The sequence below is a fragment of the Vipera berus genome (assembly GCF_964194415.1).
Source record: "Vipera berus genome assembly, chromosome: 4".
Taxonomy (NCBI): Eukaryota; Metazoa; Chordata; class Lepidosauria; order Squamata; family Viperidae; genus Vipera; species Vipera berus.
In genome coordinates this window covers 13,335,178-13,362,549 of record NC_138206.1, presented here as the reverse complement: position 1 = coordinate 13,362,549, position 27,372 = coordinate 13,335,178, and the positions used below count along the sequence as shown (strand labels likewise).

Here is a 27,372-nt window from a genome sequence, read left to right as displayed (position 1 = left end):
TCTGGCCTTCTAAAGAGCAGTCAGGGTTGATCTCCTCTAGGACTGACCGGTTTGATCGCCTTGCAGTCCAAGGGACTCGCAGGAGTCTTCTCCAGCACCATAGTTCAAAGGCTTCAATTCTTTGGCGCTCAGCCTTTCTTATGGTCCAGCTTTCACTGCCATACATTGCAACTGGGAAGACCATCGCCATGACTATACGCACTTTTGTTGACAGGGTGATATCTCTGCTTTTTAGTGTGCTGTCTAGATTTGACATGGCTTTCCTCCCCAGGAGCAAGCGTCTTTTAATTTCTTGGCTACAGTCCCCATCTGCAGTGATCTTGGAGCCCAGGAAAATAAAATCTGTCACTACCTCCATTTCTTCCCCATCTATTTGCCAGGAATTGAGAGGGCCAGATGCCATGATCTTGGTTTTCTTAATGTTTAGTTTCAACCCAAGTTTTGCACTCTCCTTCTTCACTCGCAACAAGAGGCTCTTTAGTTCCTCTTCACTTTCTGCCATTAGAGTGGTATCATCTGCATATCTTAGGTTGTTGATGTTTCTTCCGGCAATCTTAATTCCAACTTTTGATTCATCTAGCCCTGCCTTTCTCATGATGAGCTCTGCATATAAGTTAAATAGGCAAGGCGACAGTATACAGCCTTGCCGGACTCCTTTCCCAATTTTGAACCAATCAGTGGTTCCGTGTCCAGTTCTCACTGTTGCTTCTTGGCCCGCATATAGGTTTCTCAAGAGACAAATAAGATGGTCTGGTATGCCCATCTCTTTAAGGACTTGCCACAGTTTGTTATGATCCACACAATCAAAGGCTTTAGCATAGTCAATGAAGCAGAAGTAGATGTTTTTCTGGAACTCTCTAGCTTTCTCCACGATCCAGCGTATGTTAGCAATTTGATCTCTTGTTCCTCTGCCTCTTCGAAATCCTGCCTGTACTTCTGGTAGTTCTCGATCCACATACTGCTGGAGTCTAGCTTGTAGAATTTTAAGCATAACTTTACTAGCATGAGAAATGAGTGCAATGGTGCGATAGTTTGAACATTCTTTGGCACTGCCTTTCTTTGGAACTGGAATGTAAACTGATCTTTTCCAATCCTGTGGCCACTGTTGAGTTTTCCAAATTTGCTGGCAAATTGAGTGTAGCACTTTTACTGCATCGTCTTTTAAGATTTTGAATAGCTCAGCTGGAATACTGTCACCTCCACTAGCTTTGTTGTTGCTCAGCTTTTCTAAGGCCCACTTCACTTCACATTCTAGGATGTCTGGCTCGAGGTCAGTGACCACCTCATTGTGATTATCAGGGACGTTAAGCTCATTCTTGTATAGTTCTTCTGTGTAATTTTGCCACCTCTTCTTAATCTCTTCTGCCTCTGTTAGGTCCCTGCCATTTTGGTCCTTTATCATGCCCATTTTTGCATGAAACGTTCCTTTCATCTCTCCAATTTTCTTGAAAAGATCTCTGGTCCTCCCTATTCTATTGTTTTCTTCTATTTCTTTGCATTGTTCATTTAAGAAGACATTCTTATCTCTTCTAGCTATTCTTTGGAATTCTGCATTTAATTGGGCATATCTTTCTTTTTCTCCCTTGCCTTTCGCTTCCCTCCTTTCCTCAGCTATTTGCAAAGCTTCCTCAGACAGCCATTTTGCTTTCTTGCATTTCTTTTTCTTTGGGATGGTTTTGGTTGCTACCTGTTGTACAATGTTGCGAACCTCTGTCCATAGTTCTTCAGGCACTCTGTCTATCAGATCTAATTCCTTAAATCTATTTGTCACCTCTACTGTATATTCAACAGGGATATGATTTAATTCATACCTGACTGGCCTAACGCTTTTCCCTACTTTCTTTAATTTAAGCCTAAACTTTGCAACAAGAAGCTCATGGTCTGAGCCACAGTCAGCTCCTGGTCTTGTTTTTACTGACTGTATAGAGCTTCTCCATCTTTGGCTGCAGAGCATATAGTCAATCTGATTTCTGAAATACCCTTCCATTTTTGTGCCTACAATAGTCTTACTGCCACCAACACATATAAATTCAAGGCTCTTTTTTATGGAGCACAGCTGTTATTTGTGTTGTAATCATATACTTTTTTTTACACTTTTATTGGATCTTGCAGCATTGGATAAAGTTTAGAAAGATAAATACAATAAAAAATATTTTATTGAATGGCAAGACAGGTTAACTACATGGATAGTTTCCCACAGAGCCACAAGGTTACTGATTGAGCACAGGACGACACTAAAGGCCTGCCTAGTGGGTGTTCATCTTTCAAGAATTGCCAACCTGATGCTCTCAAGCAGAACTTGAGGGCAGTATCAGCCCCTGCTTGTATTGGTCATTAAATTGTATTAAGAAGATTTGTCATCCTGGAGACAGAATATACCACTATAATCTCATTATTCATGTATTTACCTAAGTCCCTACCAGAGCCAATGGAAATGAAAGTACAAAGTAGCCCTCGATTTATGATTGTAAGGGAGCCTGCTATTATGGTCCTAAGTTGTGATGGGCGTAAAGCAGTTCACTCGTGACTGATTCGATTTTACAGCTTTTTTTACAACAGTCATTAAACAAACAGTGCAGTCATTAAGCAACCTTTTGTTCACTGCGGGGGTGGGGGGGTTTGCCAAAACACTGATTTTCAGCAAAAATATTGTAGATCGCAATCACGTAATGGTGCAATGCTACAAATGACTGAAAATGAAGGCAGAGTACCGCAAATACAGTTGCGTGACCATGGAGCGGGGAAAAGAGTGGCCATTGGATGATCTCTGGCGGGCTCGGGATAGGAGTTATTCCTCTATCCTGGTCCTATTAGATCTCTCAACGGCTTTTGATACCATCGACCATGGTATCTTGCTGCGACATCTCCAGGGGTCGGGAGTGGGAGACACCGTCTTACGATGGTTCTCCTCCCTCTTGGGCCGTTCGCAGACGGTGTTGGCAGGAAGACAGAGGTCAACCCCGAGGCCCCTTGATTGTGGGGTGCCTCAGGGGTCAGTCCTCTCTCCCCTCCTGTTCAACATCTACATGAAGCCACTGGGTGAGATCATATGTGGTTTCGGAGTGAGGTATCATCAATATGCTGATGATACCCAGCTTTTCATCTCCACTCCGAACCAACCCAGTGATGCCCTCGACGTGATGTCCCGTTGCCTGGAAGCGGTACGGATCTGGATGGGGAAGAACAGGCTCCAACTCAACCCGACCAAGACCGAGTGGCTCTACGTATCGGCATCTCGTGTTGTCCAAGATTCACCATCTTTGGTTATGGGGGGAGAGGTGTTGCCTCCCGTTGATAGGGCGCGCAACTTGGGGCATCCTCCTGGATGCACGACTCAATTTAGAAGACCATATAGGGGTCGTGGCCAGGGGGGCATTTGTCCAGGTTTGTCTGGTGCACCAGTTGCGCCCCTATCTGGACCATGATGCCTTACGTACGGTCACTCATGCACTCGTTACCTCCCGTGTAATCACTGCAACGCTCTCTACATGGGGCTGCCCTTGAAGGCCACCTGGAGGCTTCAGCTGGTGCAGAACGTGGCCGCGCGGGTTGTGATGGGAGCATCCCGATACTCCCATATTACAACCCTCCTGCATGAGCTGCATTGGTTGCCGGTTGTCCTCTAGGTGAGGTTCAAGGTGCTGGTTCTTACTTATAAAGCCCTACATGGCTTAGGTCCGGGATATATGCAGGACTGTCTGCTGCCAGGAACGACTTCCCATCGCCCTGTGCGCTCACACAGAGGGTCTCCTCAGGGTGCCGTCGGCCATACAATGTCGACTGGCGACCCCCAGGGGGAGGGCCTTCTCTGTCGGGGCGCCATCCCTCTGGAATCAGCTTCCCCGAGAACTTCGGATGGCCCCAGATCTCCGGTCCTTTCGTTGCGACCTAAAGACATACCTTTTCCAACTGGCTGACCTGGACTGACTGACGTTGGGGGTTTTAATTATGTTTTTAATTTTTACTGGTTTTTAGTGGGGCTTTGTAAAATTTAATTTCTTTTAATATTTGTATTTATTGTTTTTATTGTTGTTTTTATTGTTGTTAGCCGCCCTGACTCCTTCGGGAGATAGGGCGGCATATAAGTCCCATAATTAAATTAAATTAAATTAGAACCAGATTATGAATATCTCTTCTTTTTTGGGGGGGGGAGTGTTAATCATAACTTTAAATGATTGCTAAGAGACCAGTCATAGATTGAGGACTACCTGCATATTACTGGTTGTTCCTTGTTCTACAAATATTCTCTTACTGTGGTAGTTACAAAAGTTCTTTAAAATGTATCATCCTCCTCCTCTTATACATAGATGCATGGACACACACCCACACCCACAAACACAAACATAAGAGTCTTACCTGGTTCTCAAGCTTGTGTGCAAGAAACAGGGTTGCTCCATCAAATACTTTGGCTTTTCCAAGAAATTCAACATGGTTGTACAACAGGGCAACCCGTAAACGCCTCGATTCCAGCTCTGGGCTAAATGTTACATGGTACTGGTATAGCTGCCATTCCCTGGGCAAGCCTAAACTAAACAGGTTGGTAACTACTTTCACAGGAATACCACTGGATCCTGAAATGAATAAGATTATTAGCTGGATAGCAAATAAAAAAAAAGTAGGAGGGTGGGAGACCCAAGATTTTTTTTTTTATTCCATTTATATCCCGCCCTTCTCCGAAGACTCAGGGCGGCTTACAAGCTTAGCAGTAGCCTTCATTCTATGTATATGCCTGCTTATTTGGGCTTTCACACACACCCCAAGCGGCATTATTACAAAGTCAGCTTATTGCCCCCAACAATCTGGGTCCTCATTTTACCTACCTCGGAAGGATGGAAGGCTGAGTCCACCTTGAGCCTGGTGGGATGCGAACCTGCACTAATTGCAGGCAGCTGGTGTTACTTAAGGAGGCATTAGCCCACTGCTCCACCAAGGCTCAGATGGTTATGCAAATGCAGATTACATACTAGACAGATTACCAGTACTTTATCAGTTAACAATTATGTCACGTGTAAAAACCCATTGTGTTTGTTGAGACCTTCCGAGATTGCCTGAAACTTGTGATGTACAGTAAATTGAATTTTGCAGCCTATCACTCAACAGTGAAATTAAGACCCAATTTTTCCCAAAATGGTGGAAATAAGGGAAATATCACTGCAACTGTAAAGTAGTGTCAATGGGAAATATTATTGCAGCTACCCAAAGAACCCTAGCACAGCACAACTCTAGATGCAGGGGGGGAAAAACTGTTCCCTAAATAAATTATACCTGTTTTAGAATCTTTGACATGTAACATTGCTTCTCTGGTATTCACTTCCAAGTCCCGAAATCTACACTGGATCCTCCCTCCTCTCTCCATCACCGTATAGCCAGAAGGTCCAACAGAAAAGCCATCTTGAGAAGGAAACAAAAATAAAGTGTTGGCAGTCTCCGAGAAAATGAAAAGAAATTATAAAGCTAAAGTTATGTACTGTAATCATATTGGTGTACTGATTAATGAATAATGAAAGTCTATTATAATTCATTTCATTTGGATCCTAAACTATACACAGGTAGTCTTTGATTTATAGTGATCATTCGAAGTTACAACGGCGCTGAAAAAAGTGACTTATGACCATTTTTCACACTTATGATCATTGCAGTATCCCCATGATCTCGTGATCAAAATTTGGATGCTCGATAACTGGCATGTATTTATGACAGTTGCAGTGTCCAGGGATTATGGGATCACCATCCGCAACCTTCCCAGGTGGCTTCCAACAAGCATAGTCAATATGGGAAGCTGGACCCACCTCACAACCTTGTGGTTCACTTAAGAACTACAATGATTTGTTTAGTAACCGCTGCAGGAAAGGTTTTCAATTTGGGCGTAACGCACTAAACAAATGCCTTACTTGGCAGTGGAAACTGAGTACCAGTTGTAAGTCAAGGACTACCCGCACTTTAAATATTTCCATATATTGGCAGTGGAAACTGAGTACCAGTTGTAAGTCAAGGACTACCCGCACTTTAAATATTTCCATATATTGGCAGTGGAAACTGAGTACCAGTTGTAAGTCAAGGACTACCCGCACTTTAAATATTTCCATATACTGGCAGTGGAAACTGAGTACCAGTTGTAAGTCAAGGACTACCTGCACTTTAAATATTTCCATATATTGGCAGTGGAAACTGAGTACCAGTTGTAAGTCAAGGACTACCCGCACTTTAAATATTTCCATATACTGGCAGTGGAAACTGAGTACCAGTTGTAAGTCAAGGACTACCTGCACTTTAAATATTTCCATATACTGGCAGTGGAAACTGAGTACCAGTTGTAAGTCAAGGACTACCCGCACTTTAAATATTTCCATATACTGGCAGTGGAAACTGAGTAGCAGTTGTAAGTCAAGGACTACCCGCACTTTAAATATTTCCATATACTGGCAGTGGAAACTGAGTACCAGTTGTAAGTCAAGGACTACCTGTACTTTAAATATTTCCATATACTCTGTTGATCAGGCTGTTTTAAGAATAGCTATTGCACAATTAACTTGCTTACATTTCAACGGCTCTTCTCCAGTTCTTACATGGCTGCTACTGGCCTCTGGCACACTGTAAGAAGCAGTGTCTCCCGAACAACCCTTTAAGGTAGAAATGATAAACGCTGACAAATTAAAAACTATGAACAGATTATGCTTTTCTCCACTGACTTGATTTGATTTTTTTTTAAAAAAAATTGCTATTAAGTAACACTCCACTGTTCTAAGATTCTGAGAATGGAAAACTACAAAACACCATCAGTCTGACTCTAGCTACTTCCTGTTTTGTTTGCTATCAAACTTCTCCCTTTTTTACTACCATAAAATCAGATAAGATAAACCATTATGGAAAGATTAAGAAACAGATCAGCATCACAGGGTCTAACCGGACAACTAGAACCATCCCTTTCAGATATCTCAAATATGAACTATATTCCCAGGACGAACATTTTATCAATGTATAAAACATTCCAAATAAATTAGATTAAGTAAAATTCCCTGAGCCTGAGTTCTCTATTTATTGTTTTCAATAGCTTTTTTTTATAACTTTCTATCACTTGTTATTGAAGAAAATCACAGTGACTTGACACTCTTCATTTTAATTGTCTTTCTGGGCTCACTAACATTATAACATCAGTTACTAATACTCTTTTATAAGACATCTTTCTGAATTGAATTCTGCCTACAGGAATACATTTCTTTGGAGATTGTATAAATTTGATTCATTAGCATCTGTTCAAATATGGTGCTTTTTTAGTATATTGTTTTCCTAGGACAAAATATATCCAGTGAAAGCACCAAATTAAAAATACAGCCATTTATGTAGAACACAAATATGTCTTAAACAAACTAGCAACCATTATTATAAATCATTAAATGTAGATCTAAATAAGGGATGTCAGGCATAGAAAAGATTAAGAACCACTGGTTTAATGGTACAGTTGCCCCACAAGAGAAGATACATGTTTTGCAAACAAGCACAGGCATAAAAACATACTGGTTTTGAGAAATCGCTTTGTCCAAATGTTTCTCTTCCAGGAAAGCGTTGTCCTCTGGCTTTGACACGAGCTCGTCCACTCATTATTCCAGTTCTGACTCACGGAAATAAAAAGATCGAGCACCCAAAGGCAGAACAAGAAGCAATGAATGCAAACTAATTAAGAAGAGACCCAATCTAGAAATAAAGAGAAATTTCCTGACAGTTAAAACAATTAATCAGTGAAACAGCTTGCCTTCAGAAGTTGTGGGTGATCCATCACTGGAAGTTTTTAAGAAGAGATTGGCTAATTATTTGTCTGAAATAGTATAGGGCCATGGTGGTAAACCTATGGCACGTGTGCCACAGGTGGCAAGCAGAGCCCTCTCTGTGGGCACACGCGCCGTCGCCCCAGTCCTAGGCCTTCAGCTGGGTTTTATAAAACCTTTTCGTTTTAGGCCTCCGCCGCCGTGTGCAAAAAAAAAAAGGTTCAATCAATTAGTCAGTTTCAACTTCTCGCGGGGAAAAAAAAAGATCTCGCAAAGTTTGAACTGATTGATTGAACTTTTTAGTCCCACTCAGCCTGCCGTTACCACCGCAGCCACGCCCACCCAGTGGGCCACACCCACCCGGCACCCTACGATACATAAGGGGGTTTTGGGTTGCAGTTTGGGCACTCGGTCTCTAAAAGGTTCGCCATCACTGGTATAGGGTCTCCTGCTGGAGCAGGGGGTTGGACTACAAGACCAACCTCCAAGGTCCCTTCCGACTCTGTTCTCGGGTTAACTCTAATTCCAGAAGGATAGATCTGGTGGATGGAAAAGCAACACAAAAGATCAGGGGTGGCCAAAACTTCAAGACTTGACTTTCCCATATGAAACTCTCCATTCATAATTGAGATGATTTGAAGAGAATACAGGGTTAATTTGAGTTGTAGTTTTCACATTCTACCTTCTACATCAAGGGGGCCTTATTATACTGGACTTTATAGAAAGCAGCTTTAAAAAAAAAAGACAGCAGCCACAACATAGTAAAAAGCTGGCTATGGGTGTTCACCTATGTCAAGGGTGTCAAACTCAATTTCATTGAGGGCCGCGTCAGCACTGCGGTTGCCCTCAGGGGGCCGGGTGGGTGTGGCCAGGGTGGGCGTGGCCTACTGGGTGGGTGTGGCTAGAGTGTGTATGGCCTACTGGGTGGGCATGGCCAGCCCTACATTGTTCGCATCAAGGGTGCCTCTGGGGGCCTGGGCAGGAGCGGGACAGATCTGAGGGTCTCTGGGCCAGGGCCAAGGCAGTGGGGGCCATTCCCTGTTTCCAGGATGGCTTCGCAGGCCGCATGAAACCACTTCACAGGCCGGATCTGGCCCCGGGGCCTTGTGTTTGACATGTCTGACCTATGTTATAAAGCAGGGGTGTCAAACTCAATTTCATTGAGGGCCGCATCAGCATTGCAGTTGCTCTCAGGGGGCCGGATGGGTATGGCCAAGGTGGGCGTGGCCTACTGGGTAGGCGTGGCTAGAGTGCGTATGGCCTACTGGGTGGGCATGGCCAGCTCTACATTGTTCACATCAAGGGTGCCTAGGCAGGAGTGGGACAGATCTGAGGGTCTCTGGTAGAAGGAGGGTCTCTGGGCCAGGGCCAAGGCAGTGGGGGCCGTTCCTTCACTGTTTCCAGGATGGCTTTGCGGGCCACATGAAACCACTTCGCGGGCCGGATCCGGCCCCCGGGCCTTGTGTTTGACATGTCTGTTATAAAGCGATAGTTCTTAATTTATTGCCTTTATGTCTTGCTTTTCAGCCATGAGTAGGAACCTCGTAAAAAATGATATTTCACCTGTGCTGTTTCTCAACATTCTTTCTTGAAACTTGGCGCTGAGGACCAAAAGCAGAGTCCACCTATTAGCAACTTTGGGCCAGTTAGCCCAACCCACCTCATAGAAGTTGTGGTGGTGGTGGTGGTGGTGGTGAAGAAAAATAGGAGAAAGAAGCACTGTGTATAGCACCTTGAACACTTGTACAAAGGTGGAATACAAATCTAATAAATACATTCTTGGGTCAAAATTGTAAAGTGACAATTGGCCAAGATGAAAAGAGCATAGAGGAAAGAAACTGCTCGTCTATTGCTCCTCACATATGGCCATGTAGCATGTACCGAATTATTATTATTGCTATTGTGCTCTGTGTGTTTTTGGGCAGCTGAAGTCATGTACACAGGGATCTTCCTTTACTTTATTCCCACAATAAAACCTCTGCGAGTTAATCTGGATGGAGAAAAAATGGCTGCCCATAGGTTACCTAGAGCTTTCAGGCTGAGAGTTGAAGTTAGTCCACGTTTCTCCACCTTGGCAACTTTTAAGATGCCAGCTGGGGAATTCTAGCAGTTGTTGTTCATCTAGTTTAAAAGTTGCCAAGGTGGAGAAACACTGTTTTAATTGCTACATCACACTACTAGTTCCTGAAGGAACAGGATTCTCTTCTTGATTTCATCCGCCAAATTAAGAAATAGTTTTGTTTGCTTTATTGCTAATACAAAATAGTACAGCCTGAATTGCTGCAAAACCTCTGTACAATTATTGGCTGACTACCATATAGTATGTTATTGTTGCATGAATACAGGTAGTCCTCAACTTACAACCACGATTGAGCCCCAACAAATTCAGTCACATTTTGTCACATTTCATGATCTTTCTTGCCACACTGAAGTGAATCTGCTTTGCCATTGACTTTGCTTGTCAGAAGGAACGGTTGCTGGAATTGGGTATGTCTGGTTTAATGAAGAGAAGGGCGAGGGGTGACATGATAGCAGTGTTCCAATATCTCAGGGGCTGCCACAAAGAAGAGGGAGTCAAGCTAGGACAAGAAGCAATGGATGGTAACTAATCCAAGGAGAGAAGCAACCTAGAACTAAGGAGAAACTTCCTGACGGTTAGAACAATTAACCAGTGGAACAACCTGACTCCAGAAGCGGTGAATGCTCCAACACTGGAGGTTTTTAAGAAGAGACTGGCCAGCCATTTGTCCGAAATGGTATAGGGTTTCCTGCCTGAGCAGGGTCTTGGACTAGATGACCTCCAAGGTCCCTTCCAACTACTACTACTACTATTATATTGTAAAAGGTGATCACGTGACCTAGGTACAGTCCAACCATCATAAATAAGTCAAATGGCAAGTGTCTGAATTTTGATCACAGGGCCATTGCATTAAACATGATCATTTTTTTCAGTGCTGTTGTAACTTTGGTCATTAAATGGACTGTTCTAAGTTGAGGACTACCTGTGTAGCCCCTTAATTCTTCCCCTCAATAATATATTCCCTCTCTCTCTCTCTCTCTCTCTCTCTCTCTCTCTCCCTCTCTCTCTCTCTCTCTCTCTCCCTCTCTCTCTCTATATATATATATATATATATATATGTTGTTGTTGTTAGCTGCGAAGTCGTGTCTGACCCATCGCGACCCTATGGACAACGTTCCTCCAGGCCTTCCTTCCTGTCTATATATATATATATATATATATATATATATATATATATATATATATATATATATATATATATATATATATATATATATATATATATATATATATATATATATATATATATATATATATATATATATATATATATATATATATCGAGCCAAAAAAAATTTACACACACACACACACACACACACATATATATTACACACACACACACACACACACACACATATATATATATATATATATATATATATATACATATATATATATATATATACATTACACATACACACACACACACACAGATATATATACACACACACCTGAAAACAGCAGGTTTTGGAAGGCAGGAGGCAGAACCAATGTCTGAAACAGGGGGCCTTTCTGTGTTTGAGGCTCAGAGACGCCACACAACCCCACTTACCGTTAACCTCACCAGCAACGCCCGATAGGACTCGCCCTAAGGGAAGCCAAGGGAAGACCGGGATCAAACGTGACAAAGACTTCCAGCTACCACCACCCCGCGGCGACACGCGTCAGTCCCCCTCTGGTTTTGGCCTCGTACAGACACGTGCCGCAAGGCAACCTGCCTCGAAATATAACCACGCCCACTACGGAGGCCACGCCTTCCTCCTGCGCGTTCTCTTTCCATGGCATCGGCCCCCGGGCGTTCGGTCCGAAGAACGTTTTTTTTTTCTTTTCGCCTGAAAGGCGCATGTGCGAGAAATCTAATTCTCTCCTGTGGTAATTCACTTTTCCTTAAAAGCCTGAATAGGAGAATGGCTACCTAGGATGAAGGATACTAGGGTGGGTTAGGGATATTAATACAAATAGTCACTACATGATTTACATATTTATGGCCTGTTGGCAAAAAGAAACGCATCTGATAAGAGTTTGCACAACGTTCTAAACCTTAAACCCTGGTTCATTAGCCTGAGTAACAGACATTATTCAGTAGAAGGTTATTTAATAGTGTTGAATGCTCCAACACTGGAGGTTTTTAAGCAGAGACTGGACAACCATTTGTCTGAAATGGTATAGTTTCTTCCTTGAACAGGGTTAGACTAGAAAACCTCCAAGGTCCCTTCCAACTCTGTTATTCTGCTTTAAAAAAACTTTAATCTTTGAGAATACCAGATCTGCCCTCATATCTGGTCCACCAATGCAGAAAAAAATGCAGAAAAGTCTTAATATTTAGATGCTTTTAATAGTCTATAGAGTTTTGCAGTCAAATGGGATAGCTTAAACCCAATCTTGAGGACCCAGATTGTTGGGGGCAATTAAGCTGACTTTGTAATAATGCCGCTTGGGGGTGTGTGTGAAAGCCCTAATAAGCAGGCATATACATAGAATGAAGGCTACTGCTAAGCTTGTAAGCCGCCCTGAGTCTTCGGAGAAGGGCGGGATATAAATGGAATTAAAATAAATAAATAAATAAATAAATAAACCACATGGATGAATCCATGTCATTTTCTTTAGAGAAAAGGTTTGCTATTGGCTTTCTGTGGGATATTTTTTTTCTATCTTGCAGTCTATCATACAGCTCTGAAATTTTCTTGAATAACAGAATAGCAGAGTTGGAAGGAACCTTGGAGGTCTTCTAGTCCAACCCCCTGCTCAAGCAGGAGACCATGTACTATTCCAGACAAATAATTTTCCAATCTCTTAAAAACTTCCAGTGTTGGAGCACCCATAACTTCTGGAGGCAAGTCATTCCACTGATTAATTGTTCTAACTGTCAGGAAATTGCTCCTTAGTTCTAGGTTGCTTCTCTCCTGGATTAGTTTCCATGCATTGCTTCTTGTACAATAATTAAATTAATATAATTCAGGCAATAATTCCAAAAGCTCATGATATCAACAGAACAAACCTGCTTCAAATACAGGTAGTCCTCAACTTACAACGATTCGTTTAATGATCATTAAAGTTACAATGACACTGAAAAAAGTGACTTATGGCTGTTTTTCACGCTTAAGACCATTGCAGCATCCCCATAGTCCCGTGATCCAAATTCAGATGCTTGGCAACTGGCATGTATGTATGATGGTTGCAATGTCCCAGGGTCCTGTGATCAACTTTTGTGACTTCCGACAAGCAAAGTCAATGGAGAAGCCCGATTCACTTAACCACCATGTTCCTAATTTAACAACTGCAGTGATTCACTTAACAACTGTGGCAAGATAGGTTGTAAAATGGAGGGAAACTCACTTAACAACTGTCTTGTATATCAACAGAAATTTTGGGCTCCATTGTGGTTGCAAGTCAAGGACTATCTGTATGCTGATAATGTGGAAGGACTATCAATCAGTTTCTGGGTTACAGTATAGCAGGAGTGTTTTAAATAGTCATAATAGTAAAGTTGGAAGGGACTTTGGAGGTCATCCAGTCCAACCCCCTGCTCAGGCAGGAAACCCTATACCATTTCAGACAAATGGCTGTCCAGTCTCTTCTTAAAAACTTTCAGTGTTGGAGCATTCACCGCTTCTGGAGGCAGGTTGTTTCTCTCCTTGATTAGTTTCCATCCATTGCTTCTTGTCCTGCCTTCGGGAGCTTTGGAGAATAGCTAGACTCCCTCTTCTTTGTGGCAGCCCCTAAGGTATTGGAACACTGCTATCATGTCACCCTTCTCTTCATTAAACTAAAGGTAAAGGTAAAGGTTCCACCGCACATGTGTGCTAGTCGTTTCCGACTCTAGGGGCCGGTGCTCATCTCCGTTTCAAAGCCGAAGAGCCAGCGCTTGTCCGAGGACGTCTTCCGTGGTCATGTGGCCGGCATGACTAGACGCCAAAGGCGCACGGAACGCTGTTACCTTCCCACCGTAGTGGTCCCTATTTTTCTACTTGCATTTTTACGTGCTTTCGAACTGCTAGGTTGGCAGAAGCTGGGACGAGTAACAGGCGCTCACTCTGCTACGCGGCACTCGGGATTCGACCCGCCAAACTGCCGACCTTCAGATCGACAAGCTCAGCGTCCTAACCCACTGAGCCACCGCGTCCCTTTTTCATTAAACTAGACATATCCAATTCCAGCAGCTGTTCCTTATACCTTCGTTGCTCTTCTCTTTCCAGAGTCTCGACATCTTTTTTACATCGTAGTGACCAAAACTGGATGCAGTATTCCAAGTGTGGCCTTACCAAGGCATTGTAAAGTGGTATTAATACTTCACGTGATCTTGATTCTATCTCTCTGTTAATGCAGCCTAGCACTGTGTTGGCTTTTTTGGCAGCTGCAGCACGCTGCTGGCTCATATTTAAGTGATTGTCCACTAGGACTCCGAGATCCCTCTCACAGTTACTACTATTGAGCAAGGTACCCCCTACTATCCCTGTACATTTGGTTTTTCTTGCCTAAATGTAGAACCTTAATTTTTTCACCATTGAATTTCATTTTGTTAGATAGCACCCAGTGTTCAAGTCTGTCCAGATCCTCCTGTATCTTAAGCCTGTCTTCTGGAGTGTTAGCTATTCCTGCCAGCTTGGTGTCTTCTGCAAATTTGATGAGTTCCCCATCTATCCCCTCGTCCAAATTGTTGATGAAGATGTTGAAGAGCACTGGGCCCAGAACAGAGCCCTGGGGCACCCTACTACATACTTCCCTCCATGTAGATGCGGTTCCACTGAGGACCACACTGAGTACGGCCGATCAGCCAGCTACGAATCCATCTGGTGGTGATGCTGTCTCACCCACATTTTTCTATATTATCAAGTAGTAGTTTGTGATCTACTTTATCAAATGCCTTACTGAAGTCCAAGTAAATTATATCCACAGCATTCCTCTGATCCACTAATTTTGTCACTTGGTCAAAGAATGCAATAAGATTTGTCTGGCATGATCTGTTTTTGACAAACCCATGTTGGCTTTTAGTAATGACTTTGTTTGCCTCTAGGTGCTCGCTGATTCGTTGTTTGATTATCTTTTCCAGAATCTTCCCAGGTATTGAGGTCAGGCTGATAGGCCTGTAGTTTCCTGGATCCATTGTTTTCCCCTTTTTTGAAGATGAGAACTACATCAGCTCTTTTGCAGTCCTCTGGTAGTTCCCCAGTGCTCCAGGATCTTTGAAAGATATAGTTCAGTGGTTTTGAGATCACATCTGCCAGTTCCTTGAGAACCTTGAGGTGTAATCCATCTGGTCCTGGTGATTTGAACTTGTTCTGTACACAACTGCACAGCCTCGTGATTGGCTAATCCAGACGGCGGGAATTCCTGGACCGGTACCGGGTTGGGTGCCTGAGGCAAGGCGGGAGATTCCAGTCGGCGGGTTGGCTAGCGTCCGGCGCTTGCCGGACATATAAGCAACACAATGCCATGTGGGTCCAGTTTGACCACATGCAGCTAGAACAAACAGTCTAAACCCTGAACCGTCTCCGTGTTATCTGTCGCCCGACCGGACACAACAGTGGCGACGAAGGTGGGATCGTGGCAGAACAGCGGAGAAAAGGACGCATGAGCAGGAAGCGCGCGGAGCGAGAAATTCAAATAGCTGTCAGCAGCACAACGAGTCTTCAGCCCAGCGGCACAGAATCGCGGACGGGAAGCAAGAATGGCTCAAGTCGGCTTGGTGAGAGAATTCGACCCCAGACACCCGGAGGACTGGGAGGAGTACGTCGGCCAGGTCGAGGGGTACATGTTAGTGAACGGCATAACCGAAGACCGGAAGAAGGCTGCCGCACTACTGACGATCAGTGGCACACCGTTTACCGGGTCGCCGTTGGCTTGTGCCAGCCGGCCACAGTTGCCAGTGTGTCATATGCCGAGCTCTTAGCGAAACTCAAAAAGCACTTCACCCCCAAACGATCGGAGCATATCTGGAGAAGAATCTTCGAGAAAAGGAACCAGAAGCCGGGGGAATCCATAACAGAATTCATGGCTGCAGTGAGGGAAAATGCACTCCGTTGAAAATACGACAATCTGGAGGTGCGAATTAGGGACAGAGTGGTCCTAGGGCTACGCGATGAACAATTGCAAAACAGAATCATCGCAAAGCCCACAGGAAACTTACAAGAAGTTCTGGACAAACTACTCACTTACGAAGCCACGGGGCAACACGACCCCCCCACAACAGCAATGGCGCAGCGGGAGCCATCAACCAAGAGTGCCGTGTGGACGGTGGGGTGGAGGACTACCCGTGGGAGATGGACATCGATGAGATCACCCAGAGATTCAAAAAAATCCCGGCGAGGACAACCCGATTGGAAGGCGCTGACCGTCCCAGGAGACTACCACCACCACAACTGCACAAATCACCGAGAGAGGCCCTGAACAGACAAAGAGACCCCGAAGCCAAATGCAGAAGCTTTGGGGGAAACCATCCCCGTGCCAGCTGCAGGTTCCGGAACGTGAAATGCCGGAACTGCGGAAAAACCGGCCACATCCAAATAATCTGCAGAGGCAGACCGCGTGAAAACCTCCACGACATCGACGCCTGGGCCGCAGGTAAGGTAACCCCCCACAAAAGTGGCAAAGAGACCCACAGGCCACAGGCACAGGGCCCTAGCCGGGAAGCGGGGGTGGTCATCAACCAGCTACTGAGCCCCAAACTAAAAATTGAGGTCAGGCTCCAGGGCATCCCCTGCAGAATGGAAGTAGATTCGGGGGCAGCAGTGTCCATCATATCAGGGGATACGTTGACACACATCAAAGCCAGAAGTGGGCGGCGGGTACCCATTAAACACACACAAATACAGTTAGCAGACTTCCAGAGGACACCCATCAAAGTGAAGGGAAAGGTCACCATTGACGTCTGTTTCAAGGGGTTTAAAGGGCCGTTAGACCTTCTAGTCACCGAGGGACAGAGAACCAGCTTAATCGGTCTCAACTGGTTCGGCCCGTTAGGCATATGGGTCGGGGGAATTAACTCAATACAACAGCGAACCCTAAAATCTGTCTGCGACAGCTATGCAAACATCTTCGACGGGACATTGGGGAAGTACAGGGGGCCTCCCATTAATTTTAAACTAGATCCATCAGTAAACCCCATAAGGCTTAAGGCCAGGAGGGTCCCCTTTGCACTCAAACAAAAAATTGAGGCGGAGTTAGACAAGTTATTAGGCCAAGGGGTACTGGAACCGGTAGAAGGGGGCCCCTGGGAGACACCCATCGTTACCCCCCTTAAACCTAACGGGGATGTGAGAATATGTGCCGACTATAAAGCGACACTAAACCGAGCAATGAAACAGCATGCTTACCTGGTCCCGACAGTGAATCAGGTCCTCGCGACGATCCAGAACGGTGCCATCTTTGCTAAACTTGATTTGGCGCAGGCGTATTTGCAACTCACAGTTTCCCGGGAAGCCGCAGACGCACAAACGATAGTTACCCACAAGGGGGTGTTCCGGGTCCACAGATTGCAATTTGGCATTGCAGCAGCCCCAGGCATTTTCCAAGAAGTGATGGAGAGGACCTTAAAGGGCATACCTGGAGTGTGCCCTTACTTTGATGATGTATTGATAGCAGGAAAAAATGAGGGAGTCCTGGCTGAGAGATTGGAAAGGGTACTGGGGAGATTTAGAGCTGCAGGGCTCAAATTAAAAAAGGAAAAATGCTCTATTGGGGTAACATCCACTGAATTTTTAGGATACAGGATTGATGCTCAAGGCATACATCCAACGGAGGGAAAAATAAAAGCAATCAAATCAGTCCCGGCACCCAAAAATAAGGCAGAGCTACAAGCATTTTTAGGTCTCATAAACTTTTATCATACATTCCTACCACATAAAGCGGCCATAGCAGAACCACTACACAGGCTACTTGACAAGAAAACCACCTGGCAGTGGCAGGAACAACACAAAAGAAGTTTTCAAACACTGAAGGAGATACTTTCCAGTAGGTCCACAGTCACCCACTTCATTGAGGGTGAGCCAATATACCTGGCATGTGATCCATCACCATACGGGGTGGGGGCAGTGATCAGCCATATGGATAGTAAGGGGGAACAAAGGCCAATAGCATATTATTCCAGAACTCTGACCAAAGCAGAACGGAATTATGCACAAATTGACAAAGAAGCATTAGCAATCGTGGCAGGTGTGAAGAAATTCCACGATTACCTTTACGGCAGGATCTTCACAATATTCATGGACCACAAACCTCTCTTAGGTCTTTTCACAACCGACAAACAGACCCCCCAGATAATGTCACCAAGGATGCTGAGATGGTCAATATTCCTATCAGCATATACATTTTCCATCAATTACAGACCGGGGAAAGAAATGGGCCATGCAGATGCCTTAAGCAGGCTACCCCTACCTGACACAGACACAGACCCAGCACCAGTGGGACAAATCCTCACATTACAAGAACTCCCAGAATGCCCACTAACAGCCAAAGATATTGCCAGTGCCACCAGCAAGGATCCAGAGTAGCAGCATGGGTCCAAGGGGGGTGGTCAAGGGAAAGCCCAGATCCACAATTCCAGCCGTACTTCAGGAGAAAGGACGAAATGTCATCACACTTAGGGTGTTTACTATGGGGGAACAGGGTAATAGTGCCAGGGAAACTTAGAGACAAGGTCGTCTGCGAATTACACGAAGGGCACCTGGGTATTGTACGCATGAAAGCTCTGGCCAGGAGTCACCTGTGGTGGCCAGGGTTAGACAAGGCAATCGAGGAAAGGGTAGCAGGGTGTTATCAATGCCAGAACTCTAGGCCAGAACAAGCCCACACACCAGTACACAGGTGGGAGGCGACACACAACCCCTGGTCCCGAATACATATAGATTATGCGGGGCCTTTCCAGGGCCAGACATTCTTAATAGTAGTAGACAGCTATTCCCAGTGGTTAGAGGTAGTGCCTGTTAAGAGCATGATGTCAGCAAAGACAATACAGGTCCTGAGGGGACTCTTTGCCACTCATGGGTTACCTGACGTAGTTGTATCTGACAATGGCCCTCAATTCACATCTACTGAATTTCAGGATTTCCTCAAGGCCAACTGTATTAGGCACACAACATCGGCACCCTTCCACCCCTCCAGCAACGGATTGGCAGAGAGGAACGTGAGGACAACCAAAGACGCACTGCCCAGGATTATTGTTGGGGACTGGCACCAAAGACTGGCCCAGTTTTTGCTGGCACAGCACACAACACCGTGCACAGCAACTGGGAAAAGCCCAGCGGAAATGAGGTGGGGCAGGAGACTGACAACCAAATTAGATAGACTCCACCCAGATAGGATAACAGCTGAAACTGAACAGGACTGCTCAGCCAGATCATTGAGCATTGGGGATTTAGTGTGGGCCAGGAACTACGGCCAAGGAGATAAGTGGACACAGGGAGTGGTAATAGACAAGCTGGGACCGCTATCGTACATCATAGAGGGGGAAGGGGAACGCCAGGTCAGGAGACACATTGACCAACTCAGGAAAAGGGCCCCTGAGAACACCCCACTGGCACCCAGAGAGACTCAGCCATCGCAAAGCCACACACACTACGAACCACCCCCATATCCAACGTCTACACTCCAACCTAACCCAATGGGCAGGGCCGGACCAACAGAGGCCAGATCACCAAGGTCCACTACAAGGGGGTCAGAGTCTACAGAGCCAGCCACAGAGACAGTGCCAAGGGATCTCACAGGAACATCACAACCAGCGGGGCACCAGCAGAGGGGGGAGTTGCAACAGCCCACAAGGCCAATCCAGGAGAGAGAGACTAGGCCGGACAGTCTACCAGGGAGATACCCTGTCAGAGAACATAGACCTCCGGCATATCTAAGGGACTATGTAAGGAAATAATCAAAGAGACCTTGGAGACCTGGGTATTAGGGGGTCCACAATTGGGGGGGGGAAGGGGTGTTCTGTACACAACTGCACAGCCTCGTGATTGGGTAATCCAGCCGGTGGGAATTCCTGGACACCGGGTTGGGTGCCTGAGGCAAGGCGGGAGATTCCAGTCGGTGGGTTGGCTAGCTTGCCGGACATATAAGCAACACAGGGCCATGTGGGTCCAGTTCGACCACGTGCAGCTAGAACAAACAGTCTAAACCCTGAACCGTCTCTGTGTTATCTGTCATCCGACCAGACACAACAGAACTCGTCTAGGCTAGAAAGGTGCTCACTTACCATTTTCTTGCCTATTTTAACTTGTGTTTCTATTCTGTTTTTTATGGCACTATTTTTGATAGGTTGGTCTGTTTTTTCCCTTTGTGTAAAGACAGATGCAAAAAATGAGTTAAATAGTTCTGGTTTCTCCCTGTTGCTTGTCACCTTGCCACTTTTACCCACTAATGGAGCAATCATTTCCTTTACTTTTTTGTTTTTTACATGTTGAAAGAAGCTTTTTTTGTTATTTTTGACTTTGGTCACAAGCCTTAGTTCATTTTCAGCCTTAGCTTTCCTCACTTCATTTTTGCAGGCTCGGGCTATTTGCTGATATTCTGACTTAGTTATGTGCCCCTCTTTCCATTTTCTATACTTGTCCTTTTTATCTTTCAATTTATCAGAGAGTTCTTTATGCAGCCATGCTAGGGTTTTTTGAGAGCTGTTATTTTTCCTCTTTGTTGGTATTGTGCTAGACTGGGCTTTTATTATCTCACTTTTCAAAATTTCCCAAGCCATATAATATTTTAAAAGAAGAAAAGATTGTGCAAAATTGGTTTTAGTATGGGCAGTTACAAGCAAGATGGAAAGAAGATCAGAAAGTTGGCATGGCCTGGGTCCGGGCTATTTGAGGGAACACCTGCTGCCGGCATCAAACGCCCTTCGCCCAGTGCGCTCCCACAGGGAGGGTCTGCTCAGGGTGCCGCCGGTGAGAGATTGCCGGCGGGTGACACCCAGGGATAGGGCCTTCTCTGTGGGAGCGCCTGCCCTCTGGAACCAGCTGCCGGTGGAGCTGAGGACTGCCCCCGACCTCCGATCATTCCGCCGGGGCCTGAAGACCTGGCTCTTTCAGCTCTCAGGCCCAGGCTGAGGAGAAATTTTTAATCCGGGTTTTAATGTATACAGGGTAATTTAATATTTTTTAATTGGTTTTTTAACTTTTGTATGGTGGATTTTTAATTCCCTGTAAACCGCCCTGAGTCCTCAGGGAATAGGGCGGTATATAAATGCAACTAAATAAATAAATAAATAAATTTTGATATCTGATGGAAATTTGGTAAAACAAATTAGAGATCAAGGTCAAGCACATATAAGAAGGATATATAATGCATTGACTCAGAAACGGAACTTGTTAAAGATTGTATGATAAAGTGGGCCCAGAATTTTCAGGAGGTTATAACAATGGATACTTGGGAAAAGATTTGGGTTAGAAATGTAAAATTTACACATGCCCAAAATTTAAGAGAGAATTTTTATAAAATGTTTTATAGGTGGCATTTAGACCCTAAAAAACTAGCAAGTATGTATCCGAATTGCCAGCCCAAATGTTGAAGGTGTGGTTGTGAGGATGCAACGTATTATCACATATGGTGGACTTGTAAAAAAGTTAAAGCTTTTTGGATTAAAATTTGGTGGAATATGCAAAAGATATTTAAAAAAAGATAAGGTTTTCTCCGCAGTTGTTTTTGTTGGGTATTATTACAGATTTTACTGTTACAGATACTAAATTGATGTTGAATTTAATTACGGCAGCAAGACTTTTAGTAGCACAATATTGGTAGAAGGAGGAACTGCCTACTATAGAAGAGTGGACTTTGAAAGTTTCCAACTTGGCGGAAATGGCAAAGATTTCAGCATACTTGAAAGAACAATCGCAACAGAGATATATTGTGGAATGGAGAAGAGGGATCGAATATATTCAGAATAAATATGGGACTAAAAAGTTTCATTTAGCATTTGAATAAGTAGTGGTTTTATACGATGTATTATTAGTTATTTGTTATTTGTTAGTAATATAGTTATGTTTACGGAGAGTTAAAGTGCAATAGAATTTAATGTTTTATTTTTGTTGTTAGCATATTTTAGCTTAAGTTTGTAAGTTTATAATTCAGCTCTGGGAAGTCGGGGAGGGGGGAGGGGAGGGGAGGGGAGGGTTGGGGGGAGGGAGGATGTTTTTAAAAAATGTATTGTAAAACTTTTCAATAAAAAAAAGAAAGGAGACTCACACGAATCTTGAGCAGCTGTGTTCTTTATTGGTTAACATTCACTCATATATGTATGTCTTAAACAATAGCTTTAGCAGTTAAGCATTAACAGTTTACATGCCATTCCGAAATTGGTTGTTTTTCCTTATCTATTGCTTATCCCTTTCAATTAACACAAGGATTAATATATAATACAGTTTCCTACATTCCATAAGTTTATCTTTCTAATTTAAGATCTTGTTTCTTGCATGTTATCTCAAGCCCACTCTGTACACATCCTTTGCAGTCCTTGTCTGAGGTTTGCCATCCAAAAGACAAAAGTGCAGAATATGTACTTCAAGATGGACTCAGGAAACATGCTACAAGTTTGTAAAGTGGGTTAAATCAATATATACACTACAAAATGCACTTATTATTGTTAATGATGACCTCACCATTATGTTATTCAGAAGGGAATGAGACTAGGATGCCCACTACCCCACTTTTACTCATATTAGCTGTAAAAATTCTGAATGGGGATGTAAGGAAAGTGAAAGAGATAAAAGGATTAAAAATTAAAAAGGCGGTATATAAATTAAGAGCATTTGCCAATGATCTGGTATTTATATTGGAGGACCCAGTGAAAGTGGTAAATTTCTAATGAAAAAACTAAATAAATTGGCAACAGGATTTAAGATTAACAAACAAAAGACCAGGGCTTTTTTTCCTCATAGAACGCTCAGAACGGCGTTCCGGAACCTTTTTTTTGGGAAAAAACAAAACAAAAACAACCCAGCTCCCTTATTGGTTTTCCTAAGCCTATTGCAGGGCTAGCAATCTTGGCTCTTTTTTATGACTCATGGACTTCAACTCCCAGAAATCCTGAGCCAGCCATGCTGAGGGGAAAGGGAGAGGTTTCCAAGCTGAGCCATGCTGGCTCAGGAATTCTGGGAGTTGAGGTTCTTGAGTCATAAAAGAGCCTGCACTAGAGGAGGACATTAAAATTATTTACAGGATTACTTCCTTAGGAACTAAACTTTTAGAATCTAAAACAGCTAATTCAGAAAAGCCAACAGGAAAGAACCTCACATTTTTCATCTGCTTCTGTCTTTTGGAAGGTAAAATTAGATAACAAAATAATCTATTTCTTATGTTAACATCTCTGCAATGAAATCAAAGGTAACAGGAAAGAAATGAGAAACATTTTTCTCAATGTAATATGTCTAATTTAGCTGATTCTAAAAAAATAGTATCTTTTGTACACTCTTGAAAACTATTTTGAATCTAAACAATTCTTAAGAATGAAATATTCTTAATTTGGACTTTACTTTTACTGTTTGGACTGTTGTGTGTTTTGAAAAATAGATTATTTAGAATCTAGTTATGGTGCACTTCAGTCTTTAAATAATTAACCTAGTATATATACATAACAATATATGATGTTTTCTCTGGTGAGCTTAACATCAATAACAACATTTATTAAAAAGGCTAAAATAATTTCTGGGGGTATTATCTGTATAGTAAAATTTTGGACAAGCAGTGATCATGTTACATATGTGCATAAGCGTAGTCAGTAGCATATGCCTTTTTAAAAATATCAAACATGCAAAGAAACAAAAATAAGTCTAAAATATCTGTATTACATCTCGAAATGCCAACTTTGCAACCAATATTTCTCATCCATAACTATGGCACCCTAAGGATACCTGCATACATGCAAATGTTTCTCTGGGATCAGTAATGCAACAGGGATTGCTTTTTCCTTCCAGTAACATATACCTAAAACCAGTTTATTGCATTTGGCAATTGTACTAAAAAAATCTCATTCATTTAATTTGAAATCAAGTGAAAAATTGATTTAAATTATTTTATTAAAACAAATTAATGGCAATTCTTTTATAAAAAGTTGCCTCAAACAAAATGAGTTTGACATGCCTGCTCTAGATAGTTGAATGCTCCAAAATAAATTCTAGACCAGGCCTGTACATGCAGCCTACCAAGCACCCTTGGACAGAGCACAGACTTTTTTTAAAAAAGTAATAAAATCACCACCACTGCCCTGAAAGTCATGTTGCCTAGTGCCTCCATGGCTTACCATGACCACAAGCTCCAAGATTGTAGATGCTCCTCTAGTCACCAAATAATTGATTAGCCCACCAGCATTCCTTTGCAGACCACAAAGATTTTTAATTTATCAGTGTGGGCCTTTCCTTTCTACAAGATAATAACAATAATAACAATAACAATAACAATAACAACAACAACAACAACAATAATAATAATAATAATAATAATAATAATAATAATAATAATAATAATAATAATAATAATAATAAAAGTTGGAAGGGACCTTGGAGGTCATCTAGTCCAACCCCCTGCTCAGGCAGGAAACCCTATATCATTTCAGACAAATGGCTGGCCAGTCTCTTCTTAAAAACTTCCAGTGTTGGAGCATTCACCACTTCTGGAGGCAGGTTGTTCCACTGGTTAGCTGTTCTAACTGTCAGGAAATTTCTCCTTAGTTCTAGGTTGCTTCTCTCCTTGACTAGTTTCCATCCGTTGCTTCTTGTCCTGCTTTCAGGTGCTTTGGAGAATAGCTTGACTCCCTCTTCTTTGTGGCAGCCCGAGATATTGGAACACTGCTATCATGTCACCCCTCACCCTTCTCTTCATTAAACTAGACATACCCAATTCCCTATATGTTTTAGCCTCCAGTCCCCCAATCATCTTTGTTGCTCTTCTCTGTACTCTTTCTCGAGTCTCGACATCTTTTTTACATCGTGGTGACCAAAACTGGGTGCAATATTCCAGGTGTGGCCTTACCAAGGCATTGTAAAGTGGTATTAGTACTTCATGTGATCTTGATTCTATCCCTCTGTTAATGCACCCTAGCACTGTGTTGGCTTTTTTGGCAGCTGCAGCACACTGCTAACTCATATTTAAGTGATTGTCCACTAGGACTCTGAGATCTCTCTCACAGTTACTACTATTGAGCAAGGTACCACCTATACTATACCTGTGCATTTGATTTTTCCTGCCTAAATGTAGAACCTTACTTTTTTCACAATTGAATTTCATTTTGTTAGATAGTGCCCAGTGTTCGAGTCTGTCCAGATCCTCCTGTATCTTAAGCCTATCTTCTGGAGTATTGGCTATTCCTGCCAGCTTGGTGTCGTCTGCAAATTTGATGAGTTCCCCATCTATCCCCTCATCCAAATCATTGATGAAGATGTTGAAGAGCTGCACAGACCTCTTCTAGATTTTCCTCTTGCCTTTCCGAGTTAACTCCTTGGTCTGTCATTGAGCAAGAATTGACTTTGTAGGGAAGCATATTATCATTTGATGTATATTTAACATATGTTCTACCTTTATTTACCAATTATATAATATTTGTATGCAATCCACATGGCGAGATTTGGGGAAACTTACAATAGAAAAAATATATTTTTAAAATTGTAAGATTAAAACATCACCTGGCCCGTACCGCCTCTGCTGCCCGCATTGCGCAGCCCCGCCATATAGAGTGGGCTCTGCTGCTCCTACAGCACCAGCCGTGCCGGCTCCGACCCCAGGGAGGGTAGCCTGCCGCCAACACCCTTCGCACCTGTGACTGCAACAGCACCGCCCCCCCACCCCCCGCCTCCTGCGCCCGTCAAGATGAGAGTTCCGTCACCTTTTTTTTTTTAGAAAAAAAGCACTGCAAAAGACAACAATTTTAACTAAAAACATGGGCAAAATGACCAATTAGAATTGATGAATTCAGACTTTAAAGTTCAGAAAAAGATAAAATATATGAATATGAATTGTATGCTTTACCAAAACAACTACTGTATGTCAAAACGTGGAATGAAATTTAAAAAAAAGACATTTCAAGATTAGTTCAGCGACTGTCTTTGATAGGCAGAATATCTGCAATACAAATGAATGTACTGCCAAGAAGTTATTTCTATTTCAAACAATTTTTCAGGTTTCTCAGGTTTAGGCAAGCTGGATCTGAAATTGTATTCTGCAGGCTTTTAACCAACCTTGTTTGATTAAAAAAATGGAAAATGTTAACAAATATAAGGTTATTTGACCTAGAAGGCCAGGACTTGAGATTTGGATGGCATGTGTACTTATGGTACAATAAATATTGATTTTAGAAACTACTTTGCTACTGGTAAGTGAGCCATTTTGAGAATTTGGAACAAGTATAAAATGAGATTATGCTAAAAAATATCTTTATGGATTTCTCCCCATGAAGCATATTATAGAACGAGAGTTGGACAAAAATGGTTAAGGTATGCAGATTTATCGGACTATTCCACAGATGATGTTAAATTAAAATCCAGAGAATAGCTGACATTAGAAGGTTTCATTTGTCCATGTCAGTTTCCATATTTGCAACTCACAAAGAGATTGAAAGCTGATAAGAAAGCTGATAAGAATGTATAATAAGTTCCGTCTCTGAAACGGAACTGTGTACAAATGAAGAATACCTTGTTGTTAAAGTGTATGAACTTCCATTAAAATTGGAAACAAGGCCAAAAATCATATGATAAACTGGACAAAACAATGCCAATATAAAATAGCAATTATTCAGATGGAAAATATGTGGATCAAGGGACTGAAATTTACAAGATGCTATAACTTCAAAGAGAATTACTATAAAGTGATGTATAGATGGTCTTTATCACCAGATAAATTGGTTAAAATATATAAAGGATGCCTGAATAGTTGCTGGAAATGTAAGACTTAAATAGGAACCTTTTACCACCTTTAGCGGAGTTGTAAAAGGGAATTGTCCTAGTTTTCCAATATGTTTATGTTATGTTATTCATTCTTTAAAGTTCTGACTTCTTTTTCAAGACTGCATTAAAACTGACGTGTTCAGTTTTCTCTTTCTTCTGGATTCATCCAACAATCATTCATGTTTCTCTTTCACTTCAGCTGTAATTCATTTTTCCCATATGACAAAATTGCCTCTGAACACATAGACTTATAACCATAATTGAGCTTGGAATTACGGTTGTAAGTTGCTGCAGTCATGATATCAATATTTTGTGCAGTGGTCATTAAGCAAATGACATAGTTGTTAAGTGAATCCAATGGGCTTGGTTTTTTACTGGAAACAAGGTAATTGTTTTCTTATAAGCAATTTCTGTATTTGGAATCTTCTGCTAATATGTGTGCATGCTCACACTTAATGTTTGAATTATTGGATTAACAAACTATTTAAGATTTAATGCAATAGATCAGGGGTGTCAAACTGCCAGCCCACAGGCCGGTTTCATCATACCGAAGCTGCACCCACCCCATTGCTGGCAATGCAAAAAGAGCCGTGATACGTCGTGACACGTCAAGTGACGTGGCAAGTTTGACACCTGTGCAATAGATTAGTGACTCTCTATAGATGCTAGC

General features: G+C 42.8%; 1 protein-coding gene across 1 annotated transcript in view; it reads right to left on the bottom strand.

Annotated features, from left to right (window-relative positions):
• PIWIL4 (piwi like RNA-mediated gene silencing 4) overlaps positions 1-11,691 on the bottom strand; it is a gene marked incomplete at its 5' end in the record, with an annotated part of 54,367 nt that extends 42,676 nt beyond the window's left edge. Inside the window, 5 exons of the mRNA XM_081327706.1 lie at positions 4,357-4,571; positions 5,266-5,391; positions 6,539-6,620; positions 11,399-11,434; positions 11,587-11,691. Of these exons, the coding sequence (XP_081183832.1) occupies positions 4,357-4,571; positions 5,266-5,391; positions 6,539-6,620; positions 11,399-11,434; positions 11,587-11,691 (564 nt within the window). The remainder of the gene's footprint in view (positions 1-4,356; positions 4,572-5,265; positions 5,392-6,538; positions 6,621-11,398; positions 11,435-11,586) is intronic.
• Between the last annotated feature and the right edge of the window lie 15,681 nt (positions 11,692-27,372).